This window comes from Ammospiza caudacuta, chromosome 2, assembly GCF_027887145.1.
Source record: "Ammospiza caudacuta isolate bAmmCau1 chromosome 2, bAmmCau1.pri, whole genome shotgun sequence".
Taxonomy (NCBI): Eukaryota; Metazoa; Chordata; class Aves; order Passeriformes; family Passerellidae; genus Ammospiza; species Ammospiza caudacuta.
Genome location: NC_080594.1, coordinates 86,312,197 through 86,335,775, shown reverse-complemented (window position 1 = coordinate 86,335,775; position 23,579 = coordinate 86,312,197). Strand labels below are relative to the sequence as shown.

At 39.4% G+C, this 23,579-nt stretch overlaps 1 protein-coding gene and 1 long non-coding RNA gene across 2 annotated transcripts in view; one reads left to right on the top strand and one right to left on the bottom strand.

Annotated features, from left to right (window-relative positions):
• Positions 1-292: 292 nt before the first annotated feature.
• The window catches only part of DHRSX (dehydrogenase/reductase X-linked), a 161,522-nt gene continuing 138,235 nt past the window's right edge, over positions 293-23,579 (bottom strand). Inside the window, exon 7 of the mRNA XM_058799907.1 lies at positions 293-750. Within this exon, the coding sequence (XP_058655890.1) occupies positions 553-750 (198 nt within the window). The 3' untranslated portion in view covers positions 293-552. The remainder of the gene's footprint in view (positions 751-23,579) is intronic.
• On the top strand, positions 6,621-7,961 carry LOC131554462 (uncharacterized). The gene is made up of 3 exons (XR_009274393.1): positions 6,621-6,646; positions 6,915-7,344; positions 7,435-7,961. It is a non-coding gene; the product is annotated as an uncharacterized LOC131554462 (long non-coding RNA).

Below are 23,579 nucleotides of genomic sequence, written 5' to 3'. Positions count from 1 at the left end.
TTGTTGTTCTGACCTTCAATTAATACCTTTGGATAAAAGCTGACATATAAAACTGACTTTAAGACAGAAACAACATCATGATCATGAATGCCAAATTTCTGCATTAGAACAAGCTGATGAAAGTGTCTTAAAGATTAATGAAGCTTAAGGAAATAAAGCTGCAACTTCTAAAACTGATTTAAAAGAGTAACTTATATGTACAAAGGTGATTTAAGTTCAAAAATCTCCCAGCACAACATGCTCAAGCATTATTTCTGTTGAACAAAACAATGAAAACTCATCTCTGCACATGTTTAAAGATTGTATTTTAATCACGGACTGAAACAGAATGATTTACAAAACTGATGGTTAGATTTAAAACCAACCACTACACCTTTCTGTGGGAATATTCCCCCCACACCCTATCAGATTAGGGATTCAAGTGAAGAACAGAGCTGTTCACGTTTGCCTTTGGGACTGAACAGTGATTTCCAGGATGATGACTGATGCTTCAAGAATTCACCTAAGGTGCTTTTCAATGCATTTCATTTACCCAGCTGAAAGTGGCTTCTTCTAGGGAAGCCTGCTGGCTTCATCAGAAATCCCAACCATCTTGCAGCTTTCTGTCCAGAGCCTTCTCTGCAGCTCCTCATCATATGCTACGTCTGCCGATTTTGTCCTTTCCTCGTTGTAGAGGTAGCAGCCACCAGCTCCTTCCATCTCAGGTGATACTGCTGCATAGATGGTTGTAGAGGCTCCTTCCTCTGGGCTCTGCAGAAATGAAAATATACCCAAATCCAAGTGAGGCAGGTACAGCAGAAAAATTATATTACCACCAAAGGACCTTATCAGTGACAAACATCTTCCCTAATTTTGCTTTACACTTCTGGTTTTTATGCGAACCCAAAGCTTGTAATAATAAAAAAGTCATTTATTCAATTGGCAGAGTCCATTTCTTCAATAGAGCTATTTTAAAATAGCTTAAAGCCAGAACAGATATATGAAAACTCCAGTCTATTTTTTCAAGAGTTAGTCAGATGGAGCATACAAAATAATTGATTTAGCTTTCACAGTTAGAGCTAATAAACCCAAAAGCAAGCACAAATATTAAAATCCTAGTTTAATTATTCATTTTGCAAGGATGAAAGGGTCTGTGCTTTGCCTTAAGAAGATGAAGGCTATGCTGTACATGCAATGTGTTCATTGTAACAACAATTGTGACATGAGCAAAGGATCATGGAAACCATGACAGCAAATTAAGATTCTGCAGTTCAGTCCAAGCAGGCAGGTAAATGAGGGAACTGCATTTTAGACACAGCATAGTTATCAGGGTTCTGCTCTGTCATAAAGAAAAATGGTGAATGATCTATAATTTCTGATATACCATGAGTATTAAATGAAAATTAATAAGTGAACAGCTTAGAGTGATAACTCCTTTCATCCTGAGTATATGCAAAAATTTTACATTCTGCATTCAGAAGAATCACACAGCTACCACTAAAATTATTTCCATGGCATTTTTATTCTAATTAAAGGAAATATTCAAAACATAACATTTGATATGCTTTGCCTTTATCAGCGATATAATTATGATCAATGCCTGCTAGACAATAATGTATTATTTTGCAATCCTTGCAGTCATTATCTGAGGCATTAACAGTACTGATGCTGCTCCGAGCTTTCTCTGCAGATCCTGACAGGGTGTCTTTTCCTGAAGACCTCACTTGATGAATGAGACAGTAGTGAATAGGTTACTCATTGCCTTATAAAAACTAATAAATCTAAGTAAGTGGAAGCTTTTTGTTATGTTTGGTTTTTTTAAGAAAATTATTGTACTATGATATTCTGTCTAAAGTCACTTAAAAATGCTCATTTACCTTGGTTTAGTACTTTATTAAGGGTGCTATTTCACCCTTCTTTATTCTATGGAAAATAGTGCTTATTCATACTCACTACATTATGTAAATAACATAAAAGGCCTGCACAATTTTTTGTTCATAGAGTGGCTAAGATAATGATCAACTATGAACAGCAGTATAAAATATCTTGATATTGTAAAGTAGCAGAACAACGATGATTATGAGCATTCCTATTTTTACATAACTTTTTCTGGATGACAGAGAATAACCGAAAGGTTTTTTTATGTACTCTTGTGCTCTACTTAAAAAAAGTAGTGACACAGATAAACCATTACTTCATGTGACGGTTCACTGGACTTTATGTTCCTGCATTTATCAGCTCTCCAGCACAAACAGGCATAAATGTCAATATCATGACTCCCAAATCTTAATGACAACAGCTCAACACTGAAATGCTGTAGAAAAATTGCCTGTGGGTGGAATTTGTGTGATTATGTTCTTATGAGCAGGGCTCTCTACCACGTCAGAGACTGGTCTGTATGGAGATTGTTATAGCATCAGAAATACCAGGCTGCCTCTGCTGATTCAGTGGTAAGGTTCTGCCAGGATATGCAGAATTTCCCAAGATTTTTACTTTTGATGATATGCCAGTTAAGTTCCCAACCAGAGGAGATCTATACCAAGAGGGTGGTAAACATTGGAGCTGGCTTCCTAGAGAGGTGGGTGGTGTATGCCAAGCCTGTCAGTGGCATTTGAACAGGCATTTGAATAATGCCTTTAAGAATGTGCTTTATCATTTGGTCAGTTATGACCTGGTCACAGCTGTTGTAGGTCCCTTTCAACTGAAATACTCTATTCTATTCTCTTCTATTCAAAATTATATAAAATATTTTAAATAAAGATTATGCTCTGGTTGAAAGTACTTACACGCCCCCACTTTGACTTATAAGCACTGCAACACTGACCATCAATTAAAGTCAGCTTGTGTAACTTTTCATATGATTTATTTTGCTCTTGCAATCCACCATATGTAATATGCTGAATTGAAAGGTGTATGCTAAATTCCTATTTAGCTTTTACCATCTGATGCTAGAAGCAATTATCTAAACATACAAAGAATAAACCCAACTTCACTATATTAAGGAATTAGCCATCATTTGAAGCATTCAAGGCCAGGTTAGATGCAGCTCTGAGCAGCCTAGTCTAGTGGAAGACCTCTCTTCCTATGGCAGGAGGGTTGGAATTAGCTGGACTTTAAAGTGCCTTCCAACCCAGGCCATTCTATGATTTTAGGATTCTAGATATTATGGAAATATAATAAGGAAAACAAGTTTTTTCAGTACAACAGAGAGTGAGATGCTTGTGTGTGACTAATGAATTGTCTTATTCTGTCTTCTGAGTGCTTAATTAATTATGAAAGTTTTATTTTCCCTTTCTCTATAACCTCTTCATTGTTTTGACATGTTTTCTGTTTTAGTGAAAGTAAAAATGAAATCCTGCATCAGGAGTGCCCTGACTTTCCTGCTGGGAGTTTGACCTTTTTGATTTGAGAGGCTGAAGTAAAGAACATGCTGTGATTCCTTCTCTGGATCTTGTCCATGCCTACTATGACACAACAGCACATCCACACACAAAGCTGAGATTCTTTCTGGGAAAGTGTTGGGTCCACTACACACCCAAAAAATCAACTGCAACAAACAAAGACACACAGACACAAGCAGACATCCTGTCTGTGCCCCAGTGCCTGAGGACCTCTCAGGAAGGATGGAGCTGGCAACAGGCTGCAACCACTGGAGCAATTAATGGGTATCTGGACAAGGATCAGGATGAATTGTTCCAGCAGTGGCAGACTCACTCCTGGTTGTCAACTTTCCTTTGAAGAGCTTTTCCATAGCTTTTCTTTTACCTCATGATAGGCCATCAAAAGATGAGGAGAAACCACAAAGACCTTGGAAAACAAAAGGGTCACAAACAGGAGACTACTGCCAAAGAAACACATCTGACCCACCCTTTGGTGCCAGTGGCTCTCTAAGAAGGAGAGCCCCTGATAAAGGACCGGAGAAATCACCGGCCAATGGACAAATATCTTGACCTATAAAACCCCAGGATATTTGTCATGATGCTCTATACAAACATACAATGAAATAAACCCAACTATGCTACATTAAGGAATTAGCCATCACTTGAAGTGCTCAAGGCCACGTTGGATGAAGCTCTGAGCCACCTGGACTAGTGGAAGATGTCTCTTTCCATGGCAGGGGGTTGGAACTAGATGGACTTTAAAGTCTCTTCCATGAAATATCATACCAAGAGTTCCAGGCAGACAGGAGGTAATAGCAAGTATAATTCTAATCGCAGGGGAGGATTCTCTACACATTGCCAGTGTAAAAAAGTCTTAAAAAACAATAAAAGAATAATATTCGTATGCACAGAATCAGTAACATCTTGTTCATTAATTGACTGGACTTGTCCTAAGAGAAAGGGTATGCCTATAAATTGCACAATGATTCTTCACTCTTCAGTTGCCAACTTATTGGTGTTGAATTTTTTTTAATTGGATTTTTGTTTACAAACTATTATATTATTAGTATCCAAGGAACTGTAATTAATGCCTTTGTAATATACAGGTAAAACTGATTTCTGCTTAACTTCTTCCTAATGAAATTCTGAACCTGTACTTCCCTTTGCTTGTTATAGTATTGATCACAATTTTTACTTTCTTTTTCAATTACCTTTATGTTTGTCTTCAAAAGTAAATAGTAAAAAGTCTGATTGAAGGTACATCTTTGCTTGTTAGATATATAAGTTGTGGAAGGAGAAAAAAGATAGCCTGTGACCGGCTTACTTAAGCAAAATGTAGCCTACATACATAAAATGACATTATTTTTGCACTATCTATTCCCAAAGAAAAAGCCTTTTTCTTTTTACAGAAGCTCTGATATTTCTTTCTTTTCTTAAATATTCATCAATTATAACTCATCGACAAAGAATAATTGTCCCTCAGTATGAAATGGCATATTCTGTTCTAGAAAAAGTGGGACAAGTGCTAAGAGGGTTTGTATTTTAGTCTTGTTTTTTTAGGACTTGCTACTTCATGCACTTCAATTAGTCCAATTTTAGGGGCAATATAATTTTGTCAATACTAAATGCTAATTCTTGCAAAATGTGCTAGCTGACAACAGTCAGTTCCTACAGCCATGTCACCATGAAATGTTACATCCTTTCCATTTGTCTAAAAGAGGGAATAACAGCTTAACTCTTTAGAAATCGTGTGTCTCCATCAGTTTTGTGTGATGGTTTTGAGTACCATGATAATCCAGGTACTCATTCACTTCCACCTTCACCTGAATTCATAGCTCAGAGTCCTGGGTAGCCAGTGTGTTATGCTCATCAGAAGCCACAGAAACTGGACAGGACAAAGTTTAATAAGCTCCTATAATTCCTCCTCTGTAATCCCTTCATTTTCTCAGTACCACTTGCAGCAGCTACCAGCAAACAGTGACAACTGTTCTATGTGTCTTAAACACTGTGACAAATAACTTGAATGGACAGCCTGCATATTCTTGTATTTCTACTGGCTAACAGAGTTGGCCATATGATTGAAAGAGCAGCAGTGATACAAGCCATGGTATCAGGGGATTTATGACTTTGGGATAGTTTCTCCTCATCCCACTCAATCAGAAAATTGCACTTGATTTGTATTCCATGAATTCAGGAGTCTGCCATCTCAAAAGATTATAGGAGAGAAGGTTGGGTGAAGAGGACAGAGATGCTGACAGAATTAGTCACTGACATCACAGCTGAGTTTTGAGAGACCTGAACAAGGGGTCAGAGAGATGTGCACACAGGACTGCCTGGTAAGCTGGAAGATCACTTAATGCTGAGAAAAAACCTGTTAAAACACCTTTATCCCTATAATTTGTGCTGCAGAATACATCAAGTATTGATGGAATAACCCTAGTTAGCAACATTAGGTAGACTGCTTGTCCTGGGGTGACGTTATGATGCTTGTATCCCCATTCATATGTTCTGTGCCTTTAAGACTGTCTCTGAAGAGTGAAAGTTGTGTTTGGGTTTCTCTTATCAGGGACACAGAGACGGGCAGTACATAGGGCTGTTTTCGCTTCTTGCTTTCGGCTTGCTGCTTTGCTCTCCCTCTCTCTCTCTCTCTCTGCTCTCGCTTCTTCTTGCTTTTGCTTCTGCTCATTAGCTAGTTCTAGCTAAACAGTCCAAATTCCCTCCTGGACTGTTTCTCCTCTCCTTCTTCGACCATCTTGAACCTGCTCCGGACTGGGACCTGGGAACACCGAGGGTTTGCACCGTTTGGCTGCAGCAGCTGCCCCAGCGCCGGAGGGACTGAGAACAGAGCAACCACCCCCGAAAGAGACTTTCTGATTTCGTCACCCTTTTCAGAGCAGTGTCATCCGGTATTGGTCATTCTGTGTGCTGGGGGGTGCTGTGCCTGTTAAATAAACAGGTTGTCTCTACTTCTCTCTGAGGAATTCTTCCCGAACTGGTTGTGGGGAGGGACCTTGTGGGTTTGCTTTCTGGAGGGCCCCCCCTTTGGAGATTCTCTCCCAAATTTTCCCTAAACCAGGACGCTGCTGTAGGAACTTTCATCAAAAGTGAGCTTATAACACTGGTCCTAGCTCATATACCATTCATTAAATCATGCACTTTTCAGTTCATGTGAAAAATCTACTCATAAGCTGATGAGTTAAATGAGCTTGCCGATGTTTTTTGATTTGGTTTTCTTTTTGCCACAGGTGTTCATGGTATTTGCTCTGCGGCTTCACTTTTTTAAAAGAGTGAGTTCCATCAGGCCTTTCCTGGAGTGGGTAACAAATTCCCTGGTTCCAGCTGGGAAAACTCAGAAAGCACTGAACAGGCCATCTTCTGGGCATCAGTACTCAGACACTTTAGCCTGTGTTCCTTCACCTTTATCCTGTGTTCCTTCACCTTTATCGATGATCATTATTCTAGTAATATTTTTAAAATGCTGCTTTATTACTGACTTACTTCTGTACTGAAAAATCTGTATGTGAAGAGTTTCCTTCTTTTTCTGTCTTCCTTCAGGAAAGACAATATTCATCTGTGATACCGGAGGAGTCCTATGCATATACACTGTAGGGATTAGCAACAACAATGAGAACATGAAATTGCTCTTACTTGGTACAGCAAAGTCTTTCATCTACCTGGTGGCAGCTAGTGGAGGGGTGACACCCTGAATGCACTGCTTGACTCTCAACAACAAAGGCAAACACAAAACATTGAATAGTTTGAAAAATTTCAGAAACAGAGGAGCTGGGATTGTGTTCCCACGAATATTAAAGCAAACAAGCTTGTGAGAAGCATATTACCTGTGTTCTGGGATGCACTGACTACTATGATCAGTGAACCACTGAATCATTTCAAAGCCAGGAGTCTTGGGAAGACACCAGGTTACTTTCTGGTGCAAGAGTCCAAGGTGAAATAACAACAGCTGCTGTAGAGCCACAGCCTCCAGGTGAGCACAGGGGCTGTGTGTGTTCAGTGTGCATTGTGTAACTTGCACTGTCTAGACCTCCTAATGTGATTGCTGCTTTGAAAATTCCAGACAAAAAGTAATCCATTGAAATCCTGAGTACGAAGACAAAGGCTAGAAAGGAAACCATGACGCAGGTGTGCGGACGTGTTCAGCCGCCTTTGATCAATCAGGCTGCAGCAGCTGGCTTTATGTCCTGGTGGCACCAGGGGCCAGGACCAACTCTCAGGTCCCTAGGAAGCCAAAGCTGCCAGACAAGTGTGGCAGCACAGCTCTTCAGCAATCTCTGCCTTTACTCAAAAAACCTGGTTTCCATCTGTGCTCTCTCTTTCCTTCTATTCTTTATATGTAGCTTGCTATTATGCTATTTCTATCCAATTTCTGCCTTGATAATAGACTAGAAAGAGATATTTTATTGAATATAACTCTCCCTAGATACCCAGTCAGCACAACCAAATTAATTTCTCTTCAATCCCCAACTTCTGACAATGAGAATTCTTTAATAAATTCACTCCATAATAAAATTCTTCAGATTTTGTCTTTGAAAGAAATAGCAGAAATGGTTCAGTTAAAGCGTTAAGCCTTTCTCCTGACAATGTTGTGGCCACAGAGAAATAATTTCTCAATCAAGTTATAAATATATAATAAAAGATGAAACTCTGATGAATTAGGAACACAAAGCAATTTTCACACTAAAAATGAATCAAAATTTGGGAGGAAAGGAGCTTTTATAATCTGAATAATTCATGACTATTCAGGGAAAAAGAGAAGTTTTCCCTGAGCACAAACATACTGAAAGAACAGAAGCAGAGACAGCTGGCAAACAGACACAGAGAATATCAAATCCCAAATCTCCTTTTCTCTTGAAAGCAAATTCTCTGGAAAGACCTTAAAAAATTCAGGTACATGGAGAGACTGGGAAGTCCCATCTTATTTTCAGATCAGCCCCTGCATGGGTGGCTGGGATGCCTGTAGATAAGGCAAGCTATGGAAGAAAGGAGCTGTCCTGGAAAGCCTGTCAGGGTCAGCCTGTTGCTCAGAGAACCCAAGGAGCAGGCACGTGCCCAGATCTGAACGCCTCATTTCCCATGAATCTTTTGATGGAGTTGGCAGTAGAATGTTTTAATTGGTTTTGTGTCAGAGATATGCCTTCTGAGAAATCTGTTTTGTTGAAAAATGGCCAAATAGCTCTGCTCTGAAGCCAGGGGGTGAGTCTGGTTGCAGATTCAGAACATGAGCAAAGTTTCACTGAGGAAGGCATCTGCCATGACTCTGAGCCCTCTTCCTCTACAGCAGCTACTTCAGGCTAAGCAGGTGTGCTGCTTTGGGCTGGGGCAGAGTTAATTTTCTTCACAGTGTAATAATAAATATTATAAATAAAAAATATATATAAATAATAAAATTATATTTGTATCTTAATTTCTAACTGAAAGTCTCTCAGGTTAGAAAAGGAATATAATGTTGGTGATGTGAGCAGGATTGTTTGTGGATCCAGACTTTGCATTTTCTAAGATATCGAAGAGAGCACTAAAAGAACAATGTTCACTTTTAAGCAATTTTGAATAGTAACAAGAACCCAACTTTACATGACTGAATTTGAGCAGGGACTTGAAACTTTGGGTCAAAGTCATTAATCATGACTGACTCCTTTATTCATTTTGTCAAGTGCATTGAGGAATATTACTTTGCCTGCAGGCTGATCCCTAAGCTTGCTCTGCAGCAGACAGTGATGTCTTCAAAGCCAGAACTGAGATATCGCTGCAGCCACTGAAATCACTTCACACTTGTTACCTCAGCTCAGTAACTGTATGCAAAATTTGACAGATAGGAGCCTGCTGCCCCAGACATTGCATAAACATCCAACCAGAGACATTCACTTGCTGGAACATCCAGTCTCTAGGAAATAAGGCAGGCAATAATAGGCAGAGAGAGATGAAAAGTATGTGTACTTCACAAAATACTGAATCCTGTTCTGTGAGCACAACACTCTGCCTGGTTAATGAACTCTCTGGAAATCAGGTGATATCCTGCAGCTACCTATTGCTGAGGATGCCTGGGTTAAATCACTGAGAATTGTCCTGGATGCTCACATAATCTGGAATTTTCTGCAACACTTCCATTCAGAGACCCACAAGATATTTATTGAAGCAAATGCACAGGTCAGAAGAGATAAGGAAAGAATGAGTCTCTGAAATCCTAATCCTGATGCCTCATGCACTAGGCTGTAACTCCTGTGTTTGTACAGGAAAATGCATCATTTAGTGTTTACTTCCAGCTTAAATTTTCAATGCCTTATCTTACACAAGTACATAGGCCAGCCTTAGATTTTTGAATTTTTTTAAAGAAGATTGATCTTGGCAAGCAAAACAACACAGCAAAGCACACAAAGAAATATTTGTGTCTGAAGTGGTAGCTGCCTTTTTAGCAGTCCTAGAGAATAGGAGACACAGCAAGGCTCAAGGTGCTAAGATGATGCTCCTGAGTACATTTACCTCTGAACAATTTATTACTGCTTGCTCATGCAAAGTAAAATATCTTTGCTGGCTTTTGGTGAAAACATAAGACTTCAGGGATAATATATATGGTAACTTCTGACTTGTAGCCATCTACCATCATCTCTACTTGTTTACTTACTGTTTAATATTTGACAAGTCACATATATTTTTTTCCCTTGTTAGGAAATAGAAACTGAAACATCTCCCACTTCATAACTTTCTCATAATGAGTATTATTCATTTTTTAATTATTATAAAAACTCAGGATGGGCATGGAACTCCTAAATATTTAAAAGAAAACCACAATATAGAAAGCCTTTAGGAACTATGATGAGATCAAAAAGCAAAAAGACTGTGCAGAACACAGAGAACATGAAATAACCCAAAATTACATAAGCCAGCAGCTATTTCACAGCCTCTTCTGTTTTAAATTGCTCCAACCCCCATTTGCACCCCAAACAGCAGCAGGACTGTTTCCAGCTGTGGGCTCAGCCAGGTGGAGGAGGGCTGGGAGAGGGTGGCTGCCAGCCTCAGTTTTCTACCTTTCCCACTGGAAGCACCTCCTGCAAACAGACAGTGGAGATGTGAAAGTGCAAATCCTTTCCTGGATCACCAGGTAAGCCCAGCAGAGAACACTCCTTCCCTGGGACTCAGGCAAGCCATGTGCCTGCACTGCCAAAGACGAGGACCAGAACTAGTGAGGTGCACAAACTAACTCAAAATGACTACAGGGTGCTACATCTGTGCATTAATAGCAAACAAGATGAAAATGTGTCTGGGAAGATGGGAGAGATGAAAGCAAAATACACTTTCCCCCAAATGTATTAGCTGTACATTGCAGTGGCATGCTAGCTGGGCTGTAATATGTCCTGCTGATGGGTCTGCTCCACACAAAGCTCCTGCATGGAAAAAGACCTTCACCTTGCAGTGCTTATCCTCACCTTGGGTCTCAGCCTTTGTCTCCTTGTCCCTGAGCTGCCAGGGAAAAAAGGAGTTTAAAGCAGGTCACTGGCAATTAAAGCACTTACTCCCCTCCCATGCCCCAGTGGGGTGGGGAAGAGAGTCAGGAAAAGATCAAATCCATGATTGCTCGCTACAAACTGACTGAAGCGCCGTGAGCAGCAATCGATGGCTCCTGGCCAGCTCTCCTCAGTTTAAACATCCATAGCCTGATGCTCTGTGCTATGGAATATCTCTTAGGCCAGGCTGGGTCAGCTGTCCTGGCCATGCCACCCCACAGCCTCTTGTGCATCTTCTCCCTGGCAGAGCACAGCAAACTGAGAAGGCCTTGGCTTAGGGTAAGCACCGCTTAGGGACAGCAACAACATCAGTGTGTTATGAACCTTACTCTCACACTGAATCCAAAACTGTACCAGCTGCTAAGAAGAAAATTAATTCCATCTCAACCCGAACCAGAACAACCATTTAGCAATGTCCATGTCCCAGCTGGTCTGAGTTTCTGGTTTTTATAGAGTTATTGTGCTTAAATTATAGTTTCACAGTATTCCCCAGACTGAGACGCGAAAGTCCAAACTGGAGGACAGATAAAAGTGGTGGTGAGGGAAGGAATCTTATTCTGGAATTCACATAATTCCAGTTGCTGGCAATTTCATCCTTTAATCTTGAATGATAAACCAAAAAGATATAAACAAGAGGGTTAATTTACATCTGTCCCTAGTAACCTAGCAAAAGATGGAAAACAAGAAGACCAGACTTATTTTCTATAGTTGTTTTAGTGGAAGACTAGAATTAGGTGCAACTCCTAGAGTGACTCAAATTTTCTAAACATGTATTTTTAAAAGATAGTTCAAAGAAGTAATTTCAGATTTTACATCTTCAATTTTGCCCAATAAGCTCAGGGCTTTTCTATTTAAGCAATAAAACCCTTGAAAAATTACAGTTCTCTTCATTATAATTAAACTCTCTTTTATCAGGAAGCAGTTTGTAAAAAATAAATAATTTAAAACAAAATGTAATCTTGTAAACAGAACTACCACTTCCCATTTTCCATCACAATGTTATCAGATTGCTAAAGTCATGAAACGATGGATAGATTCAGAAACCATACCATTATGGAGCTGTCTATATAGCTTATCCTTTGTTACCCAAGAGAAGTTCTAAGTTTAGAAGCAAAGGCAACATTCAGTTGCAAATTGACATATCTGAATGCTTATTAACTCGACAGAATCAACTTGTTTTTAACAAAACAACAAAAAATGCAAATGTAAAGGATGACTGAATCTGATTATTCAAATCAAGTTTTTGTTGTGTAGACTGAAAGTGAATTTAAGCTCTGTAACTTAAATCCTTTTGTTTAAGTCAATTAACCCCAGGGCTCTTCACTATCTGCAAAGGAATCTATTGATGCCTTAAATTCAGAAAAGACCCACAAACATGTATAATTTTAGACAGGCAAAGAGTGCCATTGATTTCAATGAGATTAGTCTCTAAAACTATGTCAGACAAGATTTGAGGCATCATATCTTTAACTGTAGAGCTCATTAGACAGAGAGAAAACACGCAGACCCTCAGCCAAACAAATGATTCCCAAGGTTTGAACAGAAGCAAAAAACTTTCATCTTGAAAACAATTACTCAAGAGTTTAAGCTCATCACCTTTAATCAGCTAAATGGTCTGAAGGAAGGGCAGACTGGTACTCATAGTGCAGAGGGGACTATAAGCCTATGGAGAGGTGATACAGCTATTCATTTGCAGGGGCTCTGAAGGAAAAAAGTGGTGTCAGTTCTTGCCAGTGGAACAGATAAAGGAAAGCATGAAATGGCCTGTACTTATTATATGTAATTGTTAACTACTGGTAAGTAGGAAGACCCAGATCTACTATACACAGGAGCTTTCCAGTTTAATTCCTAGGCTTATTTCTAAAGGTTTTTTGTAAATTTTCATTAACGTAGCAGATGGGAGTAAAAAAAAAATTGTGACTCCATTGTAAAAGTCAGGATTGAATTTGGTGACAGATGTGGTGTTTGCCATGTTCTTGTTTCCTTTTCCAGATGACAGAAGTCACAGCAGAGGCGTCACATGGCTGCATAGGTGAGGTGGCCTGCCCCATTCCTGTGTGAATGACTACACTGATTGTCCCAGCTTTTGTTGGAGGAAGAATTGGTTCAAATTCCAAAAATGAGATCTGTTATAAATGATCAAATCTCATTAACTGAAACAGAACAATGAAAAACTGGAAAGGAGAAAACCATTTAATCCCTTTCATATCCCAAGCATATTTCCCCAATAAGCCATTAAAAAAAGAAGAAGAAAAAACCCTTACAAAAAAGGGGTTGTGAGGCACGAATGTTAAAAATCCCAACAATATTTCTGAAAGTTTTCTTATTCCTTTTATTCTGTCTTCAGGTAGCTCCTGAAGACGAATTTCTGAGAGTTTCTGACTGGGGTTTTGATACTGGAGTAATTCAGGGCTTACATAGCCATGGACAAAGGCTTGCTCTTGCAGAACTATTGAGACACAAAATAGCAAAAATTAACCTTTTCTTTTCATTAAGCTCCCCAGGAGAGCTCCTGTTGCACTGGCATTCATAGGGCTTTTTGACATAAAATTTAGAGAAGTTGTTTAGAATGGGAAACAAATACTGTGAGGTTTTGTGGTTTGATGAATACATTTTACTGATTCATCTGGTGCTGAAAATATTCACTTTATTTATGAAGCTCAGCATTGAACTGTGCTCTGTGGTAGTGTCATTTTGCTACACACATCCTTTGGCCCTGACAATTCAATCAATGAGCCCCCCTACCCCAGCTCGCTCTCTCACCTGAGGTGATGCTCTGCCAGCAGCAAAGCTCCAAATGAATAAACTTCTGCTTCCCAGGAAAAATTACAGCTGAATCAATGCAGAACTGTGCTAAGGTTTAAGCAACTGCTTTTAACTCATAAAAGCACAGGCTGAGGTGTGAGCAGAGCTCAAGCACCAGTGCTGGGTGCTATCCCAGCCCTCTCCTCTGCCTCTCCTGCCTGCACAGCCATTTGTTTAAAATTCTGCTCTTCACCTGCAAGTCTGCACAGCTCTGCAGCCACCTATTGTTATTTGACATGTACTTCACAGTGGAATTGAATTGTTCCAATCAAGATTAGGTTCTGTTTCTCTATGTGGTATGCAAAGCATGTCTGCAGATAAAACTTTTATCCATTTCTCCACCTGCCTTTTCATTGTGCCCCACAACAATCACACTGACAGTCCCAGTGCTTTTTCATTCCCTTCTCTTCATGAAAAAAATGCCTCTTGCCAGGCCCTCACTCCAAACTCACTGACTGCGGCTGCTCCATCAGTGTGCCCCTTGCCCCACTGGCTCAGATCCCTTTCTGCAGCCCACATGCCATGTGGAGGAGGAAGAGGCTCAAGGTAGGAGGGTTTGCCAGTGCAGCACCAACACTTGCCTTCCTCATATCACCCATCCATGCCACTGAGCCCCTTCAGAAGGCAAAAAGGGGTAAAAAGCAAACCTCAAAGCATGAGCTGCTGGGGTAGATGGTGTTTACAACCTGTGGTGCAAACAAAGGAGCAAGCCCAAGCCTTGTTGCAGTAGAAAAAGGAGAGGAAAATAGTAGGTGAAACCTTGTCAGTACATTGACCCAGCCAAATCTGACAATTCAGGAGAAATGGGTGGGTCCACAAGCAGGGCCAAAGCCCTAGAGCAGGTCAGACAGCAAGGCTCCTCTCTGAAGCAAAAGAGGGCTGTGAGAGGATGTTACCCTGCTGGATGTGTGGGGCTGCAGTAAAGGGTCAGGAGTGAGGCCAGTCCTCACCACCAGCATCAGGCACAATCCCTTCTGCTGCTTGGCCCTTGCCAGGGCATGGACACTGCTGCAGCTGGGGGACAAGCTGCAAAGCCCTCTTTCACTCTGCAAATCTGCTGAGCTGATGTGGCCATAAGGGTGCCACAGTCAAAAAGCAAGGGTTTCCAAGCAGTGAAATTTTTATATAAAAATAATCTAAATGGCTGGGTTTTATCAATTGCATCAATTCCTTAGTGTCCAAAACATAACTGACCTTTGCTTTTAAATCTGTGTTCAATAACAGATTGATTGATTGTGAACTGATTGTGAACTTTGCAAAGTCTGTAACACGGTTCAGGGAAAAATACATTTAATTTCCCTAATAGCTGCTGACAGTCTGTGAAACAAATAGTTTTAATTATTTTCTCCTTGGTGAATTTCAGCTCTCATCATTTAATCAAAAAGTAGCACATTACCACCAATTGAGATTAAATGGAAAGACATACAGTAGGGAAAATAGGAAATTACATTAGCACTAACCAGTGACAAATATGTCCTTCTTATTGCACTCTTGTCCTGATACAGCAGAACATTTACAATGCCCTGATAAAAAAACCTTTAAAAACCCAAATGAGCATTTTAGGTTTTTCCCATTTATCCTGAGACTTAGGACTACTGAAAATGCCCATGTAGTCTCTACAATAACAAAAATATATATATTTTAAAGAGTCATTTCACTTGTTGATGAACAATATACAGATCTTACACATTGATGTAAAGTAAATGTTACTCATTTTTTTTACTGGCACTACTGATGCACTACTGAAAATAACTACAGAGCTAATCAATAGGTAATGACTGTATTTCACAAGTAATGCTCTATTCAGAGGAAAAAAATTACTGCAATTCACAAACAATTATTGACACCACGAAGCACATGAATCAATGCCCACTAGAGATCTGCACATTATTTAAAATTTCTTCAGCAATATTTGTCTTTGTTCCTTAGTCCCAGTGTAATTTTTCCTGCCTGTTATACTGTGAATATATTAAAGGTTAGTGTGAATATATTGATGACAACTAGAATAAAATGTAAAAGCTAGACTCCTGATGGATAAATCCAACTATTAGCAGTGGTGTGACTATCACCAGAGCACTGTAGCCATGGGATTCCATGCACAGCTCTTTCTTGCATAAGACATTTTTTGTCACAGAATGATCAAGACCTCACCTCTTAAAGGTCCAGCATAACTCTGCTGGAATTCATTTTCTGTCTTCCCTGTTGCTTTTTCTGCCTGCAATGATTTACTGCTGAGAGCAAGTGGAAGGACAGGAGGTGGCCAGAGCTGGAGATGGTGTGCCTCAGGCTTATTGAAGTGTCCCAAGGAGAAGATTTATCACTGACTCTCACAGGGAACCATTGAATTCCTATTGGCCTAATTCTCTAATTATAGCCATTTGCCTTGTTTTTATTGTTATCTCTGTGTAGAGCAAGGGAAAATCATGAAACAGTCCAAAGTACAAATCTGAATTCTCATTTGTTAGCACAGGGGAGAGAAGAACACATCTGTTCTTCACTTGTATAAACAAATACCTGAGATGTACAGGGCAGTGAAGATGATTACCACTGGTTTTCACATTTTTCTTTTTGATTCACACGTGGCTTGAGACATGGCTGGTTTGCAGCCTGATATGATACTCCTTTACTTGAGGTTTTAACTGCAAATCAATTCTGCTTAGCCCAGAACAAACATCTGGTCCTTGCTTAGGAAATGAATTGAAACAACATCATGCCTGCCATCGGAGCACAGCTACTCAAACATCTGACAACAGTTACCAGCAGCACCTGATAGGAGGGACAGATTTTCAAAAGAACAAATGCCCAGCTGTGACTAGAAGCATATCTGGGTGTTTGCTTTAGTTCTGCATAAGAAAACAGCAATCATTTTTAATTACTAACATAAAATGAGGAAAAGCACTTTGGCTCTTGAAAAATCAGGGAGATTCCTCTCCTAGTCTAAATTAATATTAAAAAGAATTTACAAATATTTTCAGATGACCACAGCAGAAAAAAAGCACGCGAAACAACAAACATAACCACAAGGAGAAATACAGGGAGAAAATAGTGCTAAGTACACATCTTTACATAACATGTTTCTCTAAGGGAAAATAGATACCTGAGCCAAGTCTGTTCTTTAACTCCTTCTCTGAAAATATAAACTCATTTCCAAAGAGCTCACCCAGGGTATTTTTTTCCTTTATTCAGGCAAGTATGAGAAATCATAAAATAAAGATTGAAAATTGTCCCAGCATACACCTCATTTGCAAGTAGTAGACAGCTGCTCAATCTCATAAAGCTTACTTTTGTGTTGAAAAGGAAATAAAATCTAGACAGCACTCAGGCTGGAGCTAACTGCTGCTACATTGAATAAGTTCAAGTATAGCTATTTCAAAACTATAAACGATGAAGTAGGCTCAATGAAATGGAGATGAGAGCATAGCCCAGAATATATTCACATAATTTAAAAATAAACATTAAAAATGTATTTATGGGGTGATGAGCAGGAAAGGAGCTGCTCTTCCAAAGCTCTGAGCATACAGCCCTGCTGGGGCCTGGTTTTCCAGTTTAATTTAGAGAAAAGGTTACAGTCATCGATCTCATTCCACGAGTTGTCAGAAGAGCCAGCCCCACGTATTTCATCATTAAGAAGCCCCACTGAAGAGGAGTTTTAAGCATTTGCAATGGAGGTTAACTGAGCACTTCCCAGCTGCTCTGTAGCTCTGCCCTTTATTCTAATTCCAAAAGTATATTAGCTGGAGGGCAATTGCAGATGTTCTCATCTATAACCTATGGTGACAATAACAAACAGCAGATCTTCCAGTCTCCCAAAATATTCAGCCCTTTGCATTTTGTTAGAGTTATTACCTATCTTCCCTAAAAATTCTTGGATACTGCAGATGAGTAAGGTTAAGAGTAGAAGAATATTATTGAAAACTACTTAGTAATATCTGTTTATCTTGTAAACCTACAGTAGGTTACATTTTTGGTTAGTATATGAATAAAAAGGAAATTGCATTTTATTAACATAATTTTGTATATTAAAAAGTTCTATACTTGAAAGTAAGTAATATTTTAACATGAAAATTATCTAATCTCCACAAATTTAAGCAAAGGGACTCCAAAACATGAGAGGTACTCAGTCTCCTGAATTTTAGGTACATCTATTTTTCTGTGATAAAGGCACTAAGAAGCCATATTAATACTTGCAAAATTCTGTTAATAAATACCTACTGCCATCCAAAGTTTTACAGAAATACTAGCTGAGTGAAAACATGTAAATCCATGAAATAAAATCATATGCGCTTGCTTAACAAAAATACCTTCCACCTACCACATAAAAATAAAGATTTTTTTATTCAAGAAAGATACTTACATAAAGAAATGCCTAGTAGTACAAATGACCCAGAAATATGGTGTTTACCACAGAAACTATGGAGTGCTTAGTAATTCCTTGAAGTGGAAAAACCACATGCATCTCAGTGACATGATTCATTGACAGATATTTCCATCATAAATATAACAGAAACCCCCCAGGCCGCTGACAGCAATGAAAGGTGAGTGAGAGATTACTGAAATACAGCTAAATTGCAGGTATCTTGAGACCTATGTTTCAGTTCACCACACCATTTATTTCTTGACAGTTCAAATTTTCTGTATAATCCAAAGGATTTATTTTCAAATCTAGACAGTCATTTATATCAGGGGGAAACTTTTACTCAGTCTTTTGGAGCACTGACACATTTCAGCTCTCACAACAGATCCATGACCAGTAGTCTGCAGCAAGTCTATTGCTCTGATTTGAAAGACCCACTCAAGAAAGATCAAGCACTCAGTTTTGACCTCCCTATAATATCACATCAGGGTTTAAATTAAAAGGGACAAAAATCAGAAAACAAATTTAAAAAATGATTTTTTTTTTAATTTTAAAACATGTAGCTTGGCTATGTTGGTTATCTCTACAGCTCCATTTGCAATTTATCTTGGGTCCTTTTTTTTTAAGAGCACGCAGAGATATTTTGATCTCATTTTCACTGAAGGCTCCTCAGGCTGATCCATAGCTGTCATCTTCCCTTTTTCTTCTCTAACCAAAAGAAAGGACGAGACTGTTGGACAGTTCAACACAGCTCATGAGCAAACTGGAAGAACTACTGTCAAGAAAGGCAAGGATGGAGGTGAGTGCAAGAAATGGTGCATATTCACCAAAGGTTTTCCTAAAGATGACTTTGCTAGGTACTCAACAAGTTCAAAATCACAATGGACATTTCTTAGAAAATCTTCGCTTTTGTACTCTTATACTGGATTCATTTTTCCTTCTCAGCATGGGAGCAAACCAGGTAAACCTGGGGCAAAAAAAACCCCAGGATTTTAAATACAAAAAGGATTCAGAAGCAACAATCGAGCTTGGGACATCTCTGATCTAATTTTGCAGACAATCTATCAGCTGGTCTTCTCCAAAACCTATTTCTACTCCATCATAAAAACAACACTCTTCTTATAGCTGCCACACTGTGGAAGCCATTCCCAGATAGAAACAAGTTTCTTCTTTTTGCTTATTTCTTTCTCAGTTTCTCAAAGTAAATACATATCCACTTTACTTTCATTCATTCCTATCTTGAGTAAATTTTTTACCTAAAAGCTTTCTTACTCCTTTTTGATTAGAGACTATTACTAGATATTTTGATATAAATTGACAATAAAAAGAAGGAAAAAATTTCCAAGAGTTTCTACAGAGTCAAACTGATTCCAGCTCACCAAAGGTGTGTTGTCTTTATGGTAAGAGTGACAGTGCTGGTGCCAGCCTTGAGCAGGATGGTACCTGCTCACATCTATAAAGCCTAATGACTGCAAATTCTTTCTTTCCAACCAGGAGAGTATGTGACAGATTGTACATCAAGTGTACAAGAGCTGCTTCTGAGCACTGGAGGTACTTTATAATTCCCTTGCCTCCTCTGCATAAACCACTGTGTAGATGACAAATCCAGGTAACTGAGTACAAATGCATTTCATATTTTATCACTTTTTCAAAAAGCTGGAAATAATGACACCAGCAATCTGCCTTTAACCTAGAACTATAACAAATGGGTCAAAGCTCTCATGGGAGAAGTTGTACAGCCAAGATATTAGGTTTTAGATATATTTTGCAGTGAAAATAGTGCCTGAGGCTTTCCTTACAATAAGGAGAAAAAAAACCCACTAAAATGAAAACTGAGAATTAGGTGTATATAAAATAATATTAACGGGGTAATTAAAAAAAAGACAATTGCAAAATGCCCTGCTTCCTTTCTTTCAGATCTTCCTGAATGGATTTCAAGCAACATCAGCTGAACATAGTAATATAAACATTTGAAGTACTTACTACCTCTGGAGATTTGCAGGCTCTCTAAAGAGATTAGGGTTCAGTGTATCTGTGCCAGCCTTAATCCACTTCCCGAGATAACAGGCATATAAAATAGGACACATGCTGCACAACCTAAACCAGGCAAGAAAAATAAAAGGCCAGCCCCAGATCAAGGAGAACCTCTAAGGAGCAGGATCAGACATGTCTTACACGCTTTACAAAAGAACAGAACTCCACACAGAGGATATGAAATCAAATCAGATAATCCTTGGTAGAAGAATATGCAGTAAGATTCAGACTTGGATGCTTTTGTGTTCAGATCTTATTTACTTCTTTAGCAGGTTCTGATCAGCTACACTTGTATAAAGCCACCGATGGTGCACCACAAACTTCATGGTGATGGAAGTCATCATTTCATGTGCAAAGGAAAATGGGGACCTAAGCTCTTGTTACTGGTTGTGATGCATGAGAGTTGTGATAACTGAACTCCTCTCTGAAAAAACTACCAGGCTACATTCACAGCTTGGGCAGTCGTAAAAACAGCCTTTGTAACTGGACTATGTACAGCCCTGACAGAAAAAACAAGTATACAGCTCCACAGTGTCCTTCCTACATCATTTTTAGAATAATAGTTTGGGTTGGAAGGGATCTTAAAGATCACCTACTTCCAACACAACTTCCATGGGCCAGGACACCTTCCACTATGCCTGGTTGCTCAGAGCACCATTCAGCCTGGCCTTGAACACTTCCAGGAATGGGGCATCCACAGCCTCTCTGGGCAACCTGTTCCAGCACATCACCACCCTCACAGCAAAGAATTTTTTCCAAACATCCGATCTAACTGTACTCTTTCAGCTTGAAACCATTTCCCCTTGTCCTGTCACTACATGTCCTTGTAAAAAAAAGTCTCTGTCTGTCTTTCTTGTAAGCTTGTCTCCGATACTGGAATGCCAGAGCTAGGTCACCACAAAGATTTCTCTTTTCCAGGCTGAACTATCCTAACTGTCTTTGCCTTTCCTTGTAGGAAATGCTCCATCCATTTAATCCTCCTGGTGTCCCTCCTCTGAGCTTGCTCCAACAGCTCAATGCACTTCCTGTGCTGGGGAGCCCAGAGCTGGATGCAGCACGCCAGGTGGGAGGAACCCAAATATACTAACAGTCTGTATAAGCTTATTTTCAACACTCTGAGCTCCAAAAACAACAAGACAGCTTTTCTCTTTCTACATTTTTAATCATCTTAGGATAGTGTATGACAAGTGACAGACTGTAGAAGACTGAATTTTGCATCTTAAGCTTGGCAGGCAATAATACTGAGTAAGTCTCTTCTTGAGACATAGCCAGCCTCAGCAAACTGCTGCTGGCTGCAGGGCTGTGACATGGCTGGGCTGGGGCTCACAGTGCCTCTTGCAGCAAAGCCCTGGGAAAGCAGGCCTGCCAGGGCACCAACTCTGGCCCCTGCTATTGATTCAAAAGATAACAGATAAACTAAATTGAGTAAAATATTGGAAGTAAGTTAAGCTTGTAAGTTGGTAGTGGCTAGCTCCAAGATTAGATGACCAACTAGGAGACATGGGGAGCAACTCAGTTTTTCAGACTGTGCCGGAGCCTAGGACCAGCAGCAGCACCTCCTTCCCATTTCAGTGACAGAAAAGTAGGTCAGCACAATGGGCCAAATAAATACCACTATAAATCCCATCTCTGATAAGCTGTCCAAGTTTGTTCTTGTTTTATTGCACATTGCTCTGGTTTCATCCAAATCCTCTTCTGCATTTGTTCTACATCTCCTGCAGAGTGCCTGGTCTGTGGCAATGTAACTCTGTGGTTACTTCCCCTTTCCCCAGCACTGAGATGGCACCACACAGATGTAGTCAATTTTCCCTGAAGAGACTCACAGACACAATTTAAACAGAATAATATTTAAATATGTAATAATGTCCACAAACCACTAGCTCTTGAGAGATTGAATTAATGGTGTGTTTGTGCCACATCTAAGATCAGGTTCCTTCTAGAAAAAATGGGGACTAGAGGCACTAAACCAAAGTCTCTTCTTGTGTTTACCTGTTAAAATCCACCAAATCCCAAGTATTTAGCTCAGAACATAATGGGAACAAAAAGAACCTCTACATCACATAGTACCTCAGTAGTCTTTCTACAATGCAACACAGAAGTTTGCGGCTTGCAATCATAATCATTATAGTCATTACCAAAGCCAGAGCTATTCATGTGACTTCTGAACTAAAAGTTTTCATAGCTCACAAATTGGGTGCCAGATGATCCTCTTTTATTTTTAAAAGTGTGTTTACTGTTTGCAGTTCATCCTCAAAGAGGAGATGGTGTTTGCTTCTCATGGCTCTCCCTTGTTACAAACATTAGGCTATTACAAGTATCACAGGGAGTACACACAACTGTTGTGTTGCATTACACATAACTACCCATGTAAATGCATGGCAATATCTGTGTGATAAACTGTGGAGGCACACCATGAATTGTAAACACTTATGAGAAATGCATTTCATAAGTAACTGGGATTTCCTCACCCAGGGCTGCTGTAGTGAAGGCACACAATAGATTATAAGCATATATGAGAAAGACATTTCATAAGTAACTGGGATTTCCTCATCTCTAGCTGCCCACGAGCATATTTCCCACTTATACGGGAAATGGTCTAACAGCTGAGAGCTGCCATGTGCAAAACCAGATTGATAGCAGATTACTCGTGCTCCAGATCTAAGAACAAACCTTTACAGTTCCTATTCTCTCCTCTGCACATCCAAAATCCTACCACCTTCAGTTTGTTAAAAAAAAAACCAAAAAAAAAAAAAAACCAAAAAAAAAAAAAAAAACCACCAACAAACAAAAACAAAAAACACCCTAGAAAATTAACATTATTCACCTTTGGAAAGTATTCATCTTGAACAGCTTTATACAGCACAGACATCTACAGGTGAACTAGTCACCAGAGGAGCCCTTTGTCATTCACAGGGATAAACTGCCACTTGAAGGACTTAATTCAGTTGTCCAGCTGTAGATATTTATCTTAGGATAAGGCAGGTCCTGTAGCAGTGACCATGAGGAAACCACACCTCTGATGCTGGCATTTATATTGCAGAGATTTATGAACCAGGAGACCTGTCAGAGGTGACTTCCAGGCATAAATGCCATAGACCTCCAAAAAGGGGATTTTTTTCTGCTTCTTGGTAGAACATGATATTTTATGTCAACCTTTGAAAACTCAGGAAAACGACCAAAAATTGTGTCTGTGTGGTTCATGGAAGAATTTCCTTATTTCACACTGGAACGTTTTTCAGTCTCCTTCAATGACTGCTAACTTACAGACTGTCATATTCAAAGAGCAGGAAAGGAGGACCTGCAGATCTCCAACATCTCCTAAAATTATATTTCTGTAGTGGATAGGGTCTTTAGGTAATGAGACTCTTCAATACAAATTTATTTTTTAGGGACACATAACTCACAAATAGCAAAGCAATGAGGAATTTAGATAGACCATATACATATATATGATTATGTAAATATATTAATATATATATAAAATATACCTGAATATGCACTCCCCACTTA